This window comes from Schistocerca piceifrons, chromosome 4 (genome assembly GCF_021461385.2).
Source record: "Schistocerca piceifrons isolate TAMUIC-IGC-003096 chromosome 4, iqSchPice1.1, whole genome shotgun sequence".
Lineage (NCBI taxonomy): Eukaryota > Metazoa > Arthropoda > Insecta > Orthoptera > Acrididae > Schistocerca > Schistocerca piceifrons.
In genome coordinates, this window is record NC_060141.1 from 473,644,778 (window position 1) to 473,667,276 (window position 22,499).

The window sequence follows — 22,499 nt, forward strand, 5'->3', positions numbered from 1 at the left end:
GAGAGGCATCCTCTGAAACAGGAAAAACGACTGCAGTTGGCTCTGGATCATTATCAGTCAGTGACAGGGCCTGAAACCTGTTTGTCGAACAAACAACGTAGACCTTGCAATCGATATCGCGAAAAGTCTTTAGCTGCTTACCACATCTTGAAACACCCTCTCACACGATCAAGGTTGAGGGGTAAACCTCAATGCGGGCAGTAATCGGGCCGATTCGGCAGTGGACAAGTCGGGGGACGCTTGGATCGTGCTAGACGTCCCTTAAGGCGCGTTCTCCAAAACGCGGCAGCAACAGACTCTCGGTGGCGAAACGCGCTGCCTGCTCGCTCAGTTATAGGGCGACGCGCCGCAGTCGCCGCTGCTTCCCAAAGTGCGCCACCAGCGGCAACGGGATTGAGAGAAGCGCGGCCGAACTGAATCTGACTTTGAACTACTTAAATAGTTTACTACAAGAAGAAAATGAAAGGTAATATTATCATGCCACCTCAGCTTGGTGAAGAAGATGTATAATAGTATTTTTGCAGCATATGACAGTGAAGATTGTTATAACATTTTGATTAACAGGCTCCTCGTAAACGACGACACCAAATTCAGACTTCATTTTAGATTAGTTTGCACCTTACAGAATAAAAGTGCAACTTGTTCAAGAAACTCATCAGTTGAGCTTTTAACACATCATGGATCGTTATGTAATTCCTCATTTATTATTAACAACGAATGTTTTCAGACGGTAATTGAACCCTTCCTACTACATGCTGTCACATTTCTATTTTAAGGTGAAAACAGTGAAACGTTTGGAAAATAGTTATTTAGTAACACTCTGGCATATCATTTATTATTACCTATAATATTTATTATTACCTATAATAGCTTGTCTATAGTATTGAGTCACTGCGGTAAAAGCCCTTATTTACTCTGCCGCCACCGACAGGTTTACAGCAAAAAAGGCAGAGAGAACTTAACATAAACTGTATTCATTAAAATGGCAAGCTACTTTTAAGAAACTTACAAACATCACACCCCTACGGTCACCATTCTCAAATAATATCAGTCTGTTCTGACACTTTTAAATTTCTCATTTTTTAGTTTAATATCCATCACTTAATTCCTCAATTCCACATGCCTGTTTGACTCAACTAAAATAGTAGGCTGGGGTGTTCTCATAGCTATACCCATGCTCAGTAGAAATAAATTTACACATTCCTTCGTATGAACCTCTAGGTATTTTATTTTCAAATCTGCAGATGCTTTCTCCCATTTAGTCCTTTTTTTTCCAAGCAGGAGATACATCTTGTCCTCAACACTCATTTTCTTCCTCTTATGTAAACTTGTGCCACTGGAATCAAGACCTTTGTTTGTCTGCACGGATGTTGTATGGCAGACTGAAACAGTTAGTGGAACTTTTATCTCTCTCTCTCGACTCAGGCAGGCTCTCCCAGGTTAAGAGATATGAATATGAATATGGTCTCTGTAATCAGTCACAGTGTTTGAAACAAAACTGTCGATCTTTTCTTCCGACTGAAAGAGTCAAACATTGGGACAGATCTGCAATAAAATGGTTTCTTTTTTGTTCTTCAAATGTATCATTACAGTGCTTGTGGAATGTTTAGTGGCACATTTAAATTTCGTTGAATCCATATGTGTCACCTAAATAACAATATTTCAGTCAATCTGTTACAAGATGCAAGAGATATGAATTACGAATTTATAGTTATAATTTCACTGTTCTCGTTCTAATGCTTTTGGAAATTTGACGTTTTTTGTTAAGTAAACAGAGTAAAAAAATCCTGTTTTTCAAACTAAAATGTTTTTTCTATTAAACAGCTGGTTCTACAGCTATTAAATTTTAAATATCCGCTTGATTGCACCGGATCAATCACAAGAACAATAATACAACAGGGGAAAAAATTCCTACTGATTTGGTTATCTCTCAAACAAGATTATTTTTAAATTACATTGTAGGAAATACTGCAAGCAGCCACAAGATTTCTTGAAATGGCTTTATACCATTACTAGTTTCAGGTCAGAGACCATCGTCAGACGGTTGGTAGCGCTAACGTCTTTTACATTTGTGTCATCCTGAAAAAGGACGATGGGTTCAGGTCCGAAACTGGCAATGATATAATAAAATCATTTCAAGAAAACTTGTGGCTGGTTGTTTTCTGTGGTGTAACGGAAACAGCTGTGGTGTTCTCCAATCTAAATGGGTGAAATAATAAGATTATTTTTCCCCGGTGAATTCGGTGGCAGAGTTGGTCAGTTTCGTTCCACGTAACTATAGATTGGTCAATCTGTTGACAATCGGGAGTTATCGCGGAACGAGAGTGATTGATTCTGCCACTGAATTTATCGGTAAAAAATTTTGTTCAAGACGCGACGATATGAGTAGTTATATATTTGTATGGTTTCTGTGCTATACTAAAACAGTAGTAAAATTTTCATAGCTATAGGAGTAACAGTTTTCGAGAAAGGAAACATTTTAATCACAAAAAACAGGGGTTCTTTGGCTCTGTTTCCAAGCTGGCAAAATATTCCATTATTAGAACTGCAGCTACCCGTAATTAAGATGTCTAATAACATCATCTAAATCATTGACTGAAATGCTGATACTTTAGGGACACGTGCGGATTCAATGAAATTAAGGCATGTCCTTAAATTTCCTGTAAGCACTTTAACAGCGCAAATTTATTTTCCCCGAAGGCAAAGAAGCGGAAACTATTGACAGAGGAAAGTAGTATGCTGAAAATCAATAAATTTGCTTTGTCTTCTGTGTTGTACTGTATCTGGGAAACCCTAGTGATTATACAGAACCCATTTCTTTGGTATCAGTTAGACATTTGATACTGTTCCCAGCATTCCTTCTCTTCTATTTCTATGATGTAAGTCCCTAGTGTTTCTCCATATATTCTTGAAAATATCACTTAAATTCTATGAGACACAGTCTCATTAAAAATAAAAGTATACTGTCTTAGTTATCTTTTTTGAGGTTTTTTCAATTGGTGAATCTTTCCCATCTCCAGTATTTTTCTTCTGAATCTCTGCAGAGTACGTCAGCAGAATTGTGGAAGAAGTACTGTTCGCATTTGTTTACAAACTTTCCCCTGTTTATTTCCAGTTCCTTGAAGAGAACAACTTTTGCAACCAGCAATGGAATTTTCAACCAAATGGAAGTTTTCCGACTGTGACGGTGCTCGAACAAAGCGTCCTTGTACTAATGACGCTTTAAATCTAAAGACACTTCTGCTCAGAGACTACCTCACAGAGTATTACTTCCTGTGAGCGTCTCATTGCAATTTTCTTTGCATAGACCGTACATGACAACACTAGCAAGAACACCTCAGTAGAACGGCTCCAGTCGCGGCACTGAGGTGCTACGACAGCGTTCGCAGCTCAAACTGCGCTTTCACGAAAAGGTCGTTCTTTTCGTTGCGGGGGTTCCTGTTGCTGCCACAATTCTCTGTCGTACCTTGGCCAACGCACCTTTTATATCCCCACGTCCGCCTGCTCACAGCGATGCCCATTGGCAACAGTATCAAGCCAGCACCGCCTGAGCTGTGAGCGAAAGGACTCCCAACTCAGCTCGCATTGAAATACCGCATTCACAGTCCCTATCCATTCCAAACAACGGCGCTAAAGGCGGCGTAAAGCGTAAATATGAACTATACAGTTATGTATGCCGTTGCATTCCTCCAACTTCGGAACTGTCTTACCCAGCCAATTATAGGGAGACCTAGAGCTTAACGTGCACTTCGAAACAAGTTGCAATTTGATATTTTCCACATACTTAAATCGCTGTCAGAGGAGAAACGAAAAACATAACTGAGGGTTGAAACCTCGACAGAAGCACCTGCAAACGTTGAGGGGGGAGAGAGAGAAGGGGGGGGGGGGAGTGTTGGCTAAAACTGTGGTAACTTCTTTACTTTGACTTATTTCGATTTACACTACTGGCCATTAAAATTGCTACACCAAGAAGAAATGCAGATGATGAACGGGTATTCATTGTACAAATATATTATACTAGAACTGACATCTGATTACATTTTCACGCAATTTGGGTGCATAGATCCTGAGAAATCAGTACCCAGAACAACCACCTCTGGCCGTAATAACGGCCTTGATACGCCTGGGCATTGAGACAAACAGAGCTTGGATGGCGTGTACAGGTAAAGCTGCCCATGCAGCTTCAACACGATACCACACTTCATCAAGAGTAGTGATTGGCGTATTGTGACGAGCCAGTTGCTCGGCCACCGTTGACCAGACGCTTTCAATTGGTGAGAGATCTGGAGAATGGCTGGCCATGACAGCAGTCGAACATTTTCTGTATCCAGAAAGGCCTGTACAGGACCTGTAAATGCGGTCGTGCATTATCCTGCTGAAATATAGGGTTTCGCAGTGATCGAATGAAGGGTAGAGCCACGGGTCGTAACACATCTGAAATGTAACGTCCACTGTTCAAAGTGCCGTCAATGCGAACAAGAGGTGACCGAGACGTGTAACCAATGGCACCCCATACCATCACGCCGGGTTATTCGCCAGTACGGCGATGACGAATACACGCTTCCAATATGTGTTCACCACGATGTCGCCAAACAGGGATGAGACCATCATGATGCTATAAACAGAACCTGAATTCATCCGAAAAAATAACGTTTTGTCATTCGTGCACCCAGGTTCGTCGTTGAGTACACCATCGCAGGCGCTCCTGTCTGTGATGCAGCGTCAAGGGTAACCGCAGCCATGGTCTCCGAGCTGATAGTCCATGCTGCTGCAAACGTTGTCGAACTGTTCGTGCAGATGATCGTTGTCTTGCAAACGTCCCCATCTGTTGACTGAGGGATCGAGACGTGGCTGCACGATCCGTTACAGCCATGCGGATAAGATGCCTGTCATCTCGACTGCTAGTGATACGAGGCCGTTGGGATCCAGCACGGCGTTCCGTATTACCCTCCTGAACCCACCGATTCCATATTCTGCTAACAGTCATTAGATCTCGACCAACGCGAGCAGCAATGGTGCGATACGATAAACTGCAATCGCGATAAGCTACAATCCGACCTTCATCAAAGTCGGAAACGTGATGGTACGCATTTCTCCTCCTTACACGAGGCATCACAACGACGTTTCACCAGGCAACGCCGGTCAACTGCTGTTTGTGTATGAGAAATCGGTTGGTAACGTTCCTCATGTCGTTGTAGGTGTCGCCACCGGCGCCAACCTTGTGTGAATGCTCTGAAAAGCTAATCATTTGCATATCACAGCATCTTCTTCTTGTCGGTTAAATTTCGCGTCTATAGCACGTCGTCTTGCTGGTGTAGCAATTTTAATGGCCTGTAGTGTACTACTGCTGTTCGGTTAAGACTATTTATGGATACATTGCAGGGGCTGTCATTCGTTTACATGTTGTGTAGTGATTTAGACAGTGTCCAGCAAGTCAATACGCACCTTGTCATTTCACTTCTAAATTTTGAAATGCTTTAGTGCTCGTAACATATAAAGATTCTGTACCACAATGTCCACCAAAACATCTCGTAAACTGTTGGGATAAAACCGCCACACATTAGTCCGTTTAATCGAACCCTAACTAGTCTGTTTCCATCGTGAACTAATGTAAATCTGATAAATTGTCTGGTAGATTGCGTCTATCTCTAAGAAAGATTGATTGAGATCGCAGATACGGGACATAAGCACACTTCAGTCACATACAAAATAAATACATGTAAATGAGACATACACAAACAAAATATCTACAAATATTATTTAGCAAAAGTTGTTGTAACAATAAAAACCTCTGGATTACTGTTTGCTATTGAAAATGGATATATGATAGGCGGTCAACTTCGTTATACGAAAACGTCTTTCACAAAACTAGTGAATTTGATTCGTATTGGCTTCTTATTTAAAGCAATTTAGATCTGTTAAAATTCAGCAGGTTCTTGGTGGGAAACTTTAATTATTTAGCACTGCAATCATCAAACAAGTAAATGATGCTTGTTTAGAATAAAGTTAATGTCAGCACTAAAAACTGAATGTTGACTTGGCTTAAAATGAGCTTCGACTTTAAGTTGTTTTCACTGATGCTTCTATTGTTTCTTTAATAATGTGCGTTCACAGCATCAATAGAGCAAAACAATTCATTTTGTGTCTCTAGTATCTTCAAAATATCGTTAAACAACACACCTTATTACACGACACCTAGCCTACGTAAAGTTCTGACGTTGAAATTGGTCTTAACAGGTTAACGGCACAAATGTAAATTTAATTTGAGGGGTTCCTGAAGGAGAACTGTTTAAAGGTAAATTGAAAAGTCACTTGAATCTATGTAACACACATGCTAATATTTGTCTACAAGAATTTATTTGTACTGATGATCTGCGACAATGAACTGTCGATTGACAGTCGCAAGCGTGATTGCAGAGATGTGCGTTAGGCAGTTTCCTACCTGAGATGATTGCTGCGAGGTCTATGGTGCCGACATTCTGTTGTCTCGCTGATCGCTAATCCGTTAGAATACAGCATAAGTAAAACCTCATTGGTTCAAAGCAGAACGGAACAAGGCCAATCGAGTTGAGTTAATATCAAGAACGCAGATTTCCATAAACAACAGTGGACGGCTGGCCGAATGACGACTCCGATGTGTAGACCGCCTGTTTATTTTCACTTCATCAAAATTAGACTTAAGCAGCTCGCCTCTCTCACAAATCTGAATGCAGTTTTGAGCATACCAAACCAGACTATAGACAGCTCACCGGCCTAAACTAAGACAGTCCGTTTCACTCATAATATTCAACTTAACTCGTAGTTGCAACGCAACACAACTCACCATCGCTCCTCAGCTGTCTCTTCGTAACATTATTCACAGATATTAATTTCCCTATTGATCCGAACATGGAGGTGAAAAAAGGGGCCAAAGCTCCTAAAATTATAATCAAATTACATTACACAATAAATAACAATATTGATTTTACGGGACACATTTCACTGCATCTGTACATACACCGCTCAGCTAAAACATTGTAACAACCTGTTTAATAGCGCGTTGTTCCACTTTTCAAACACAGTACAACGGAGATTCTGCTTGGCGTGGATTCTACAAATCCTTAACATGATTCCAGAAGTATGTGGCACCTGATATCTATGCACGGATCAAGCAATTCGCGCAAATTGCGAGCTGGTGGTTCACGGGCACGTAGCTAGTGCCCTATGTGTGTTCCAGTGAGTATGAGTACACATCAAGCACATTTGCTGGCCAAGACATCGGGTCAATTCTAGTGTCCGATTCCACTCTTCTGCTTTGAGCGATGACGTCATACCTAAGGCAGAGACTCTGCATAGAGGCAATCTTTGAAAGCAACTGATCATATTCGTAAACAAACGAATGTAGCATACGATGAAATTACGGAGTTCACGTGATTAATTACATAGCCACAAATTATACCGATAAGAATTAAAGGTAAGGGAAATTAATAAGAACAGAAAAAGAGAAGTATACATGTCTGAAATAAATTATTATCGTTATTTATGCAAGTAAGAAAAGCACAGAGAACCTACAAGTCTGAAATAAATTATTATCGTTATTTATGCCAGTAAGATGATGGTGTGTGGTTTGCGGGGCGCTCTACTGCAAGGTTATCAACGCCGTACAAATTCCCAACCTTTGCTCAATCCAATCTCGCCACTTTCATGAATGATGATGAAATGATGACAAAAACACCCAATCATTTCGAGGCAGGTAAAAATCCCTGACCCCACCAGGAATCGAACCCTGGACTCCGTGCTTGGGAAGCGAGAACGCATTATTATATTAAGAAAAGCATAGAACCTTTAAATCGAGTGCAGTATAGCATATGATGAAGCCATAATGTTATGAATGGTTCAAATGGCTCTGAGCACTATACGACTTAACGTCTGAGGTCATCAGTCGCCTAGAACTTAGAACTAATTAAACCTAACTAACCTAAGGATATCACACACATACATACCCGAGGCAGGATTCGAACCTGCGACCGTAGCAGTCGCTCGGCTCCAGACTGTAGCGCCTAGAACCGCACCGCCACTAGGGCCGGCATGAGTAAACAAGTAACGAAAATTGACAAGTAGGGTCTAACAAATACTGGAATCGGTAACTTGAATTGACATATAGGTTAATTCCAACCATTCCACGGTTCGTTATTTTGATCGTTTTAACAACAAGCGTGCGCACTAAATTATTACAGGATTTCTACATATAGTATTACTCTCTTCATTAATATGAAAAAGAAAAATTTGGAAGCTGTAACTACAATGTTTATTGGTTTTTCATAGTAGTTCTGAGATCGATAAGAAATCAATAAATCCTACACAGTTCACAGATTTACTGCAAAAATGTCCAAAATTATGAAAAATCGAATAGTTGAAAACGGTAACCAGAATTGAACAGTTCTAATTACCAATTCCAGTGATTCGATGATGCATTAATTAGATCTTTTTCAACATGTGTGTGCACTAGAATGTAGGCTAATATGATTTCTGCACTTTTAATTGCTATCTGAACTACTGCCAAAAAGTTGCTAATATTGGAGTCGGTAACTAGAATTGACCTATATACGTCAGTTCTAATTACAGTCACCAATTTTTCTTATACACCACAGTAGTTTTAGAGAGCAATCACAAATGTAGAAATGCTATTACGTTTCAGTGATTACAACCGCAAAAATAATTTACATATGGATCATGAAGCAGCTGAAACTAACTGGAATTTACCTACATAAGTTAATTCTAGTTGGCCCGCTAGATGGCGCTGCCATTGGTCAAACGGATATCAACTGCGTCTTTTTTAAATAGGAACCCCCATTATTACGTATTCGTGTTGTACGTAAAGAAATATGAATGTTTTAGTTGGACCACTTTTCGCTTTGTGATAGATGGCGCTGTTATAGTCACAAAGATATGGCTCAATTTTAGACGAACAGTTGGTAACCGGTTGGTTTTTTAAATTAAAATACAGAATGTAGGTACATTTGAACATTTTATTTCGGTTGTTCCAATGTGATACATGTACCTTTGTGAACTTACCGTTTCTGAGAACGCATGCTGTTACAGCGTGATTACCTGTAAATACCACATTAATGCAATAAATGCTCAAAATTATGTCCGTCAACCTCAATGCATTTGGCAATTCGTGTAACGACATTCCTCTCAACAGCGAGTAGTTCGCCTTCCGTAATGTTCGCACATGCATTGACAATGCGCTGACGCATGTTGTCAGGTGTTGCCGGTGGATCACGATAGCAAATATCCTTCAACTTTCCCCACAGAAAGAAATCCGGGGACATCACATCCGGTGAAAGTGCGGGCCATGGTATGGTGCTTCGGCGACCAATCCACTTGTCATGAAATATGCTATTCAATGCCGCATCAACCGCACGCGAGCTATGTGCCGGTCATCCATCATGTTGAAAGTACATCGCCATTCTGCCATGCAGTGAAACATCTTGAAGTAACATCGGTAGAACATTACGTAGGAAATCAGCATACATTGCAAATTTAGATTGCCATCGATAAAATTATCCTTCCTCCCATAATGACGCACCATACATTAACCCACCAAGGTCGCTGATGCTCCACTTGTCGCAGCCATCGTGGATTTTCCGTTGCCCAACAGTGCATATTATGCCGGTTTACGTTACCGCTGTTGGTGAATGACGCTTCGTCGCTAAATAGAACGCGTGCAAAAAATCTGTCATCGTCCCGTAATTTCTCTTGTGCCCAGTGGCAAAACTGTACACGACGTTCAAAGTCGTCGCCATGCAATTCCTGGAGCATAGAATTATGGTACAGGTGCAGTCGATGTTGATGTAGCATTCTCAACACCGACATTTTTGAGATTCCCGATTCTCGCGCAATTTGTCTGCTACTGATGCGCGGATTAGCCGCGACAGCAGCTAAAACACCTACTTGGGAATCACTTACTTGTAGGTCGTGGTTGACGTTTCACATGTGGCTGAACACTTTCTGTTTCCTTAAATAACGTAACTATCCGGCGAACGGTCCGGACACTTGGATGATGTCGTCCAGGATACCGAGCAGCATACACAGCACACACCCGTTGGGCATTTTATCCACAACAGCCATACATCAACACGATATCGACCTTTTCCGCAATTGGTAAACGGTCCATTTTAACACAGGTAATGTATCACGAAACAAATACCGTCCGCACTGGCAGAGTGTTACGTGCTACCACGTACTTATACGTTTGTGACTATTACAGCGCCATCAATCACAAAGCGAAAAAAGTGGTCCAACTAAAATATTCATATTTCTTTACGTACTGGACGAATATGTAGTAAAAAATGGGGGTTCCTATTTTTAAAAAAACGCAGTTTATATCCGTTTGACCTATGGCAGCGCCAACTAGCGGGCCAACCATAGCACCATCTGGTTTCCCCCTTCAAGGCAGACGAGTTTCGTTCTTTGTAGTTTTTTCGTTTGATGCTTATTTCGTGAGATATTTGGCCCAGTCACTATCAATGGACCACCCTGTATAGCGTGCTGAGAGTATTTAGGCGCGCATGCGTTTTAATCACGGTGGCAGATGGTCCATACCTCTCGGCGGCAGCGCCCTCGGTGGTGCAACTGCAAATATCAGCTGTCTTCAGCGTTGTCGCCAGCGGCAGTCATCGGAAAATTCTGGCGTCTTTGTCGGAAACAGTCTCTGAGATGATGGGATTTCACGCATTATCCAACTAGTAGCCGCCTACACGGTTCATTAGATTTTCCGGGATGCGTATTTCAACGGATTCTTTAATAATGGAGCCCCAAAAATATGTTTCTATGGCCAAAAATAATGTTTTGCCATAGTCCATTGAATGTGCGTTGGAGATACAATGTTCCGCAATTGCAGATTTGTTGAGTTGCAGAAGGCGAGAGCAACGCTTATGTTCTGTCTGACGTTCTTCCATTGTGCGTGTTGTTTGTCCTAAATACGCCACATTACACTGGCAAGGTATTTTGTAAATTACTGTCTTCCGCAATAACAAATTATTCTTCACTGATCCTAGCAGGTCCGAAATCTTAGATGATGAGCGGAAAAACACTTTCACCTGAAAATTACTAAGAACTTTGACTATTTTGAACTAAATTTTTCCAATGAAGGAAGAAAAGCTAGGGACTTTGCTGACACATTCTCCTCATCATCCACTTTCCAGTTCTTGTTTTGACTGAGAATGCCCTCTCAGTTTTCCGGCTCAAGTATCCATTGCATCTGAACACTGTCTTTAAATGTGCAACCTACTTCTAAGTGGCTACTCTGTAATCCACATTTAAGTACCTAACAGAGTATGCAGACACAATAGCGCCTTTCTTAGCAATCATATACAACCGCTCACTTGACGAAAGGTCTGTTCATAAAGACTGGAAAGTAGCACAGGTCATACCAATATTCAAGAAGGGACATAGGAGTAACCCACTGCATTACAGGCTCACATCGCTGACCTCAATTTGCAGTAGGATTTTGGAGCATATACTGTACTCGAACATTATGAATCACCTTGAAGAAAAAGACTTATTGATACATAACCAACACGGATTCAAAAAATATCGTTCTTGTGCAACACAGCTAGTTCTTTATTCCCATTAAGTAATGTATGCTATCGACGAGAGATCTCAGATCTATTTCATAATCCTAAATTTCCAGAAGGATTTTGATACCGTTCATCACAAGCGACTATTAATCAAATTGCGTGCATATTGAGTATCGTCCCAGTTTTGTGGCTGGATTCGTGATTTCCTCTCAGAGAGGTCACAGTTGGTAGTGATGACGGTAAATCATCGAGTAGAACAGAAGTGATATCTGGCGTTCCGCAAGGTAGTGTCACAGGCCCTCTGCTGTTCCTGATTTACATAAATGATCTAGGTGTAATCTGAGCAGCCCCCTTAGATTTTTTGCAGATGATGCTGTTATTTACCGTCTATTAAAATTATCAGACGACCAATTCCAATTACAAAATGACCTAGAGAGAATTTCTGTATGGTGCGAAAAGTGTGGCATTTGGCACTAAACAAAGAAAAGCGCTAGGTCATCCACATGGGTACTAAAAGAAATCCGATACATTTTGGGTATACGATAAATCGCATAAATCTAAGGGCTGTCAGTTCTACTAAATACGTAGGAATTACAATTACGAGCGACTTAAACTGGAAAGACCACACAGACAATATTTTGGGGAAGGCGAAACAAAGATTGCGCTTTGTTGGTAGAACACTTAGAAGCTGCGAGAAACCCACTAAAGAGACATCTTACATTACACTTGTGCGTCCTCTGCTGGAATATTGCTGTGAGGTATGGGATCCTTACCACGTAGGATTGACGGAGGACATCGAAAAAGTGCAAAGAAAGGCTGCTCATTTCTTGCTATTTCGCGATAGGGATGAGAGTGTCACTGGTGTGATACGCGTGTTGGGGTGGATGTCACTGAAACAAAGGCGTTTTTCTTTGCGGCGAGATCTATTTACGAAATTTCAATCACAAACTTTTTCTTCCGAATGCGAAAATATTTTGTTGACACCCACCTACATACGGAGAAATGGTCATCATAATAAAATAAGAGAAATCAGAGCTCGATCGGTAAGATTTAGGTGTTCCTTTTTCCCACGCGCCATTTGAGAGTGTAATGGTAGAGAAGTAGGATGAAAATGGTTCGATGAACCCTCTGCCAGGTACTTAAGTGTGAATTGCAGAGTAACCTAGTAGATATAAGTTCTTTATGTTGACAGCTGTTCTTGATTAGAATTCTGGAATATTCACTTCATCTTCCTTGGTGAAGGAATTTCGGAAAATTGTGTTTAAGAACTCCGCTTTAGTGGCGCTGTCATCGGTAATATTACCATTGGGGTCGTGCAGTGAAAGTAGCCTACTGATTGTGTCTTGGCGCTGGTGTACTTTATATGCGGGCAGAATCTCTTTGGATTCTCTATCAGATTTCCAGGCAGAGTTTCGTTGTGGAAGCTATTAAAAGCATCTTTCATTGAACTTCGCGCTGAGTTTCGAGCATCAATAAAACATCCGCAGTCTAGGAGATATTCTGTTTTTTTTAATTTTTTTATTTAAATTGCTTTTTCAGTTGCTTTTACAGCAGTATTCTGACCTGTTTTGTGCACCATGGGGGATCTGTAACATCTTTTTTTAATGTATTCGGTATAAACATCTCAGTTGCAGCCGATACTATTTCTTTCGAGCCGCGCGGAGTGGCCGCGTGGTTTGAGGCGCCATGTCACGGATTGCGCGGCCACTCGTGCCGGAGGTTCGAGTCCTCCCTCGCGCATGTGTGTGTGTGCTGCTCTTAGCATAAGTTAGTTTACGTAGTGTGTCAGTCTAGGGACCGATGACCTCAGCAGTTTGGTCCCTTAGGAATTCACACACATTTGAACATTCATTTCTTCCGGTTGAAGTCACATCTGGTCTAAACTTACATAGTTAGTTGGGAAGGAGTGAAGACTGTCCCTTAGGAAGGCATCAAGCGAATTTTTATCTGCTTTTTAAAACAGATATATTTTGCGTTAATTTTTGGTGGATGGGGCTATTTTGGTGGTCACTAGTCCTGTATCCGTCATGATTGTCCCTACTTGCTCAGGATTATTTTTTACTAAGAGGTAAAGTATGTTTTCGCAAACATTTCCACTTCGACTGAGATCCCGAACCAACATCTCAAAATAATTTTCGGAGAAAGTGTTTGGTACTGTTGCTAACGATGTTTAATACCTACTATCGGCTGTGAACATGTATTTTCGCCAACACATCGAGGGTATGGGTGCCGGCCGGTGTAGCCGAGCGGTTCTAGGCGCTTCAGTTTGGAACCGCGCGACCGCAGCGGTCGAAGTGTCGAATCCTGTACCGCGCAGCCGCTATGGTCGCAGTTCGAATCCTGCCTGGGGCATGGATGTGTATGATGTCCTTAGGTTAGTTAGGTTTAAGTAGTTCTAAGCTCCATGGGACTGATGACCTCAGATGTTAAGTCCCATAGTGCTCAGAACCATTTTTTCGAGGGTATGAGTAGGGTACCTATTTAATATGATACACAAGTTTTCTTTGAACTGTTCAGCAGCTGAATCATCTGAGTCTCTGATCAGTAAAAGGAATCAGTTTTTTTTCAGTTTCATATTTTTAATTTTGAGTGTTAATCTGTCATTGTCAGTGTGTGAATAAAAGTAACTTTTCTGTGCTTTCTTACTTTAATGTCCTAACCCGTTGGATATGTAACTGCTGATCATCAAATAAAAAATGTGAGACCATATCTACCAGGTGACCAAAAAGTCAGTATAAAATTGAAAACTGAATAAATTACGGAATAATGTAGATAGAGAGGTACAAATTGACACACATGCTTGGAATGACATGGGGTTTTATTAGAACCTAAAAAAATACAAAAGTTCCAAAAATGTCTGACAGATGGCGCTTCATCTGATCAGAATAGCAATAATTAGCATAACAAAGTAGGACAAACCAAAGATGATGTTCTTTACAGGAAATGCTCAATATGTCCACCATCATTCCTCAACAATAACTGTAGTCGAGGAATAATGTTGTGAACAGCACTGTAAAGCATGTCCGGAGTTATGGTGAGGCATTGGCGTCGGATGTTGTCTTTCAGCATCCCTAGAGATGTCGGTCGATCACGATACACTTGCGACTTCAGGTAACCCCAAAGCCAATAATCGCACGGACCTGGGAGGCCAAGCATGACGAAAGTGGCGGCTGAGCACACGATCATCACCAAACGACGCGCGCATGAGATCTTTCACGCGTCTAGCAATATGGGGTGGTTCTAATAAAACCCCATGTCATTCCAAGCATGTGTGTCAATTTTTACCTCTCTATCTACATTATTCCGTGGTTTATTAGGTTTTCAATTTTATACTGACTTTTTGATCACCCGGTATATTAATAACACAAGATGATGCACTTAGAATGTGCTAATGAAATATTCTTATATTTTAGACATAAGTGCAATCTACCTTCAAAAAATATTGACTGAATAACTATTAAACGTATAGATACTAGACTGAGTGTGTTTCCTTCCAAACTTAGTTATTCGTGCATGACCTGTTCTCAAACAAACTTAATGAGTTACATAAAAGAAGAACAATTTTAGAATCTTGGCCTCTGTAGATTAATTCCCTGCGGACACCCATGAACGTAGACCAATAAATTTGCAGTTTGGCATTTACTGTCTAAAACAGGGAGCCATATCAGAATTGTCTACCTCGATAACTAACTGATAAGTAAGATACACCACCTAAGGCTAGAAAATGACGTATTAAAGTATGTGGTGAAGAGCATGAAAGGAACACATTTTCAAAGCTACAAACAAGGTATGAATATAGTGTAAGTATTGCTAGCAATACTGACAGCACAGTAGACTGAGGTTTGGCCGTTGCACTGTTCAGGGTACCGCTTACCGCGCGACGATCGGCGCCTACAGACGCTGCTAGACCTGATAAACACGCGGTCACGATCCTTCGACATGGCTGGAGGCAAACTCAGCGCCATGCCGTGGTTGCGCTTCATCCAGCCCGAGGCAACTGGCTACAACGCGATCATCAGGTTCAACGAGATGGCGCGCACCTACTTCTTAGTAAGCACTACTAATCAAGACTCACTGAACTTAAGTGCGCGTCTGCATTACTTGTTTAACCCTTGCAGTACCACCTTTTGAAAATATTTTAGTCTAGACAGTTTTTTTTATATTTTTAGACAATATTTATCGTTTTTAATGTATTCTTCTGCCAGATTTCAGGAACGTTTTAAAATTTTCAGCTAAGCTTAACCTAAAAATTTAAGTTAAGTACACTACTGGGCATTAAAATTGCTACACCAAGAAGAAATGCAGATGATAAACGGGTATTCATTGGACAAATATATTATACTAGAATTGACATGTGATTACATTTTCACGCAATTTGTGTGCATAGATCCTGAGAAATCAGTACCCGGAACAACCACCTCTGGCCGTAATAACGGCCTTGATACGCCTGGGCATTGAGTCAAACAGAGCTTGGATGGCGTGTACAGGTAAAGCTGCCCATGCAGCTTCAACACGGTACCACAGTTCATCAAGAGTAGTGACTGGCGTATTATGACGAGCCAGTTGCTCTGCCACTATTTCCCAGACGTTTTCAATTGGTAAGAGGTCTGGAGAATGTGCTGGCCAGGGCAGCAGTCGAACATTTTCTGTATCCAGAAAGGCCCGTACAGGACCTGCAACATGCTGTCAGCATTATCCGGCTGAAATTTAGGGTTCCGCAGGGATCGAATGAAGGGTAGAGCCATGGGTCGTAACACATCTGAAATGTAACATCCACTGTTCAAAGTGCCGTCAATGTGAACAAGAGGTGATCGAGACGTGTAACCAACGGCACCCCATACCATCACGCCGGGTGATACGCCAGTATGGCGGAGACGAATACACGCTTCCAATGTGCTTTCACCGCGATGTCGCCAAACACGGATGCGACCAGCATGATGCTGTAAACAGAACCTGGATTCATCCGAAAAAATAACGTTTTGCCATTCGTGCACCCAGGTTCGTCGTTGAGTACACCATCGCAGGCGCTCCTGTCTGTGATGCAGCGTCAAGGGTAACCGCAGCCATGGTCTCCGAGCTGATAGTCCATGCTGCTGCAAACGTTATCGAACTGTTCGTGCAAATGGTCGTTGTCTTGCAAACGTCCCCATCTGTTGACTCAGGGATCTAGAAGTGGTTGCACGATCCGTTACAGCCATGCGGATAAGATGCCTGTCATCGCGACTGCTAGTGATACGAGGCCGTTGGGATCCAGCACGGCGTTCCGTATTACCATCCTGAACCCACCGATTCCATATTCTGCTAACAGTCATTAGATCTCGACCAACGCGAGCAGCAATGTTGCGATACGATAAACCGCAATCGCGATAAGCTACAATCCGACCTTCATCAAAGTCGGAAACGTGATGGTACGCATTTCTCCTCCTTACACGAGGCATCACAACAACGTTTCACCAGGCAACGCCGGTCAACTGCTATTTCTGTATGAGAAATCAGTTCGAAACTTTCCTCATGTCAGCACGTTGTAGGCGTCCCCACTGGCGCCAACCTTGTGTGAATGCTCTGAAAAGCTAATCATTTGCATATCACAGCATCTTCTTCTTGTCGGTTAAATTTCGCGTCTGTAGCACGTCATATTGATGGTGTAGCAGTTTTAATGGTCAGTAGTGTAGTAAACGTCATTTTCCCAACTGAATTTATTATTCAATATTTTCAGGTTCAGGATATTAATTACACATCAGTATTTCTTTAATAAGTATGTTCTGAGTGAAAGTCAACAACAGTTCATGAAATTTGCAACTAACATTTTTTTTGCTGTGGTCATTGTACATTCGATAGTACATTATATTGGAAGTGTCTTGATACTGCTAAGAGTGTGCTAAACGATATATTCAGGTTCTGGACTCTGCCTACATATTAGTACTTCATTAAAAAGTATGTTGTTACCATATGTCGACCTCTATTTAAAAAAAAGTTCGCTTTTTCGTTTGCTAATGTGCATTATGGAAAATGCTTTGGTACCACTAGGGTTAAGGAGAATAGTTTCTCAGCCTCACAATGAAAAATAGTCTTTCGTCCAGCCTCATCGTCAGTCTTGTTCTGTCTTGGAGTCCTGTCTACTCGGTTCGCTAGACAAACGATCAAATAACTCGTATTAATGAGTTCCATTGCAATAAGAAAATAACAAAACTTCACTTCGGCAATTACACAGATGTGTCGCAAGCAAATGGCGACATACGAAATAATCAGTCTTTGCAGTGACTGCTGATCTCTAACTGACAAAAGTCGTTCCTGAACTGCTATCGAAGTGGCTAATCTTGAAACTGCTATCCATGTCGCTAACGTTGACACCGCTATCGAACTGGCCGTGACAAGTCGGTCGTGGCGCTTATATATTCTTCACATAAGGGCCACTGCTGTCGCGTTGTCGTCATGGAAGGGGGTCAGTCAGCATGCGATTGGCTGACTTCTTCTCACAGCCTTCTCTTCTTTGTCGTTCCCGACTGGCGAGTTGGCGCTTGACTTTACGCCGTAACAAACAATATTTTGTAAGTTAAGGAAAAAATCTAAATAGTGCCCTTTCAGATCTCTACACTTTCTCACACAATGTTCCAGTCAGTATAGTACACTTCTAAAAATCTGCAAAATATCCGTATACAGCTACAGGAGCCTTTAGTTAGACTTGAAACCATTTCAACCCAAATTTATTTTAATGTAAGGCTAGTAGGCAGCAAAATGATGAGAATGGTACAATTGGTGCCTCTAATCTTTCACGTTTCCCACCGTCAAAACATCTTTGCAGGCAGATGCATTGACATCAGGATATGGAGACCCCTTTCAAATTCTGTCAGAGGGTGATAACGCTGTCTCAAAAAAATGGTTCAAATGGCTCTGAGCACTATGCGACTTAACGTCTGAGGTCATCAGTCGCCTAGAACTTAGAACTAATTAAACCTAACTAACCTAAGGACATCACACACATCCATGCCCGAGGCAGGTTTCGAACCTGCGACCGTAGCGCTCGCCCGGTTCCAGACTGCAGCGCCTAGAACCGCACGGCCACTCCGGCCGGCTAACGCTGTCTCACATGGGTACGCAGCATCACTGTGTCCTTCACAACGATCATTCATTGTATGACGATGTTCACTCATTTTTACGGACTACGAGGCCTCGCAACAACACTAAACACGAACAGACTAATGCACTGTAGTGGCGTTGCTATCTGTCACAGAGATTTGCAGCTCTAATCATTACATACCTGGCGATAGTGTGTACATATTCAAAGTTATACTGATATCTGACAATGCCTTGTGAGTGGTTTGCTTTGTCATCAGGTTGTGTAGGGGGCTGTGCAAAAAGATGTCATTACTTATATGATACTGACTTTTATTTTTTTCATTTGTTTTAATACAAAAACACTCACTATGTACACAGACCCAAAAAACTGCAAAATATTGGTATCAGTCCATAGGGCTTAATTCAAATTTCCAAATGAAGCTAGTGCACTTCTTAGACCTGTACACCTATGTTCCCAATGCACATGAAAAATCCTTTCACCGTATAGGCCATAGCTCGTTCAGACATATCCATAAGCGGATAACTCGTGTTGTGCATTCTATACCGTCGTTATCGTCAGTAGGTCTTGTTGCATACACACGTTCTTTCACGATTTCCCACAGCCAGAAATCCCATGGAGTCAAATCCGGTAACCGTTTTGGCCACGTCAAAGATACACCTCTTCCAATGCAGCATCTACCAAATGTTCAATTCAGGTAATGTCGAACCTTTAAGGAATATTATGATGGTGCACCATCTTGCTGACAGTAACCTGATGCTACGAGAGAGTGGGGAAGCTTATCAACCACAAAATTCTGCAACACATCGATATAAGAATCTCCCATTATAGTCTGATCATTAAAAAAAAAGTAGACCAAGTAGTCCAAACTTCGAAGTACCGCACCATACGTTAATTTTAGGAGACGATCGAGTGCGCTCTCTTAGTTCATGGAGACTGTATGAACTCCAAATGACCATTGGGCTTATTCACTTTGCGCTGACATGAAATGTGACTTTCTCAGACAGCAAGAACCCAACATTAGGGTCTACGTGTGTCATATCTATCAACATTTCTGCAGCTCGTACATGAGAAATTTTATCAGCGTGAGATAGGGCCTGTGTCTTTTGAATCTGGTACAGCTTCATTCCCAGGTCGAAGCGGAAAATTCTTAACACATTTGTCCGCGAAATTTCGGTTTTCAATGCTAATCTGGTACTTGACGTTCCTGGGCTCCTAACCATTGTTCCTTGACATTTATGATGTTATCTTCCATTAGAATACTTCTTGGACGTCCACTGTTTCTTTTACAGTCATTGATCACTGACATGATGTGCACAAATTTTTCATGCAGTCGACCTTGTATATGTCTTGGAGGATAGTTATGAAATCATTGCTGCAACTTTTTTTCTCATTATTGAGAATGATCCAAACATTTCTATCCCAATTACTACCTTTCTTCTCTTTTCCAAAGTAAGTCGGATGGTCTCCTCTAGTCAGTAATAAAAGAAAATTTAAAATTATGTAGTACCATATCAGCGGTAACATTATTTTGGACAACCCTATACACAATGGGTATAACTGCAGATATTTTTTATATGTGGTACTGTAATATGTACACACACCAATGTGTTAGTTGGGTTTTTTTTCCTACATCGAACGGTCTTCCCACAACCACGTCACGAATTTAACGACCTGATATTTTCAACACGGTCGTTCTGGACCACGAAGTGTGCTGTGCCTATCAGCATATTTATTTATGTATTCCTCATAATTACAACCTATTATGTGAGAAACTAAAATCGGCCATACAAATTATATATCCTTGGACAGTAATAAAACATGTATTAACAATTTATTTCTACTATTTAATTTTTAAAATACTTCTAATACTACAAAACTATAATACAGCCCTTAACCAGATACCCAACTATTAATACTACTTTAAGCACTACAGAATCTGTTCCCTGTTTCTTCATTTATTTTGGTGCATGTAACTTGTAGATGGATATTTCCGCTATTGGATCTGCCCTCATACTACCCTGGTCAAGAGCCATTGTCTTCTGGATTCGTTGGGCATCAAGCAGCACATCGGCAGTATTTCCACCGTATCGAGTAATTCCATGCATCACTGTCACATCTTCAAGTCCACACTTCCGTCATCACTTGCACCAACACGATGTAGACTCTTGGGACACTATTTCAGTCGGTGGTTGCCGACCTTAGTTGCCTTCCCTCCATCTGCAGAGTATTGTAGCCTGGATGGCAGCATGCTGACTTATGGGTGAATGCCTCGTGAAGTCTTCCATGGCCTTTCTGGATACGGCGGCTGCAGTATCGTCCAAGATGCGCCACGTCGACTCACTCATTAATGCTGCTTTGGGCTCCAACATCCTTAATAGCTGACGTCCATTACCCATCGCATCTTCATAGAGCGTGCAGCCCCACAATGTGTGTTCTGATGGGCACACATGGCAGCAGGCGCTGCTATCTTCTGCCTTTATATGGATAAGTGGCAAACGGGCCATCACGGTCAGTCAGGTATTGTTTCAATGCACTTGGCGGGTCAAGAAATCACATTTTTAATCTCTCCTTGATATTGGCGGGAAATTAGTATGTTTTCCTGCCTATGCATGAAATGTCTCGTTCATTTTGCTGCCGTTGTAATGTGCGATCTTTTGTTGCCTTTTTAGAAATGGCCTCAGTTCCGAGCACCTATCACACTTCCATTCGACTTCTTTTCTATTACCATTAAAAGTCTCCCCTTTTCATAATTTCCAAGTCCAGTGGGCGAATCCATAGAATTACTAACAAAGCTTTATTCGGGGTAGTGCAGTACGCCTCCTTAATCTTAGTAGCACTCCTCGTTGAACTCTTCTCACTAAAGAGGTTGGCTTCTCTAGCTGCAATCTATGAGCTCAAACGCTCACAGCATATCCTACAACTGATGCTAATACACGTTGATAGTACACTCATTGTTTTCAAGGTAAGTCGAAATTACCTATATTCAATGGGTATAATTTTATTCATGAAGTTTGTACCCTTTCTGCCTGCTTCCTCTATATGATGTGCCAAGTTACGACCTTCATCCAGAAATACCTCAAGATATCCAGTTACTGTTCTCCTCCTAATCGTTACATCATTTCATTTTCTTTTACAGTTTCCTACTAGGTTCCATTTCAGTAGGAGTTACGTTGTTTTGTGAGGCGCCAGTGACAATTTTACACTTCAACCCCAGCCCTCAAGTGTGTGGGTCTTCTATAATTTTTCTGGAGTCCCCAATTGCAACGAACAGCACGTCATCTGCAAATGCTACAAGTCCACTTATGTTACCGTTGTCATGTAACTTCCGTAATATGGACTCCGGTGCCACATCCCAAAGCTCTGGACCTCACACTGATTCCCTGCGGACAGCCTTTTGTTCCTGTCTTCGTTATTTTCTTTCCTGGGCATGTTAAAGAAGCATGTCGCTCTTGGTAAAAATCTTTCAGGAAGTTGTAAGTGCTTCTGGACACTGAAAATCCGTAATGCGACAAAGAAAGACAGCAGCCTTCATAGGTTATCGAAAACGCCAGTAATATCAGTCATCATCGCTAGAGCGTACGTAGAATGACTGTCTGTCACTAGCGAAATAGCCTTATTAATTGAGTCTTTAGTTGACATGCCTCTTCTAAACCCGTGTTGGTGAGGGCTCATCCCGAGTAACAGTCTATGATCTTGTAATCTTCTGCATAATAGTTTTTCAAATAGCTTGCCGATAACGTACAAAAGATAAATTGGTCTGTAGGATTTGGGTGTCATTGTATCCCTATCTTGCTCGTTACTAATTATTACCACTTCAGTGTTCTTCCACGGTGCAAGGATCCTTCCTCGCAAGAGAC

General features: G+C 41.5%; 1 protein-coding gene across 1 annotated transcript in view; it reads left to right on the forward strand.

Moving 5' to 3' along the window:
- Positions 1–22,499, forward strand: part of LOC124795506 (methyl farnesoate epoxidase-like) — a 197,858-nt gene that overhangs the window by 114,521 nt on the left and 60,838 nt on the right. Inside the window, exon 4 of the mRNA XM_047259567.1 lies at positions 15,427–15,614. Within this exon, the coding sequence (XP_047115523.1) occupies positions 15,427–15,614 (188 nt within the window). The remainder of the gene's footprint in view (positions 1–15,426; positions 15,615–22,499) is intronic.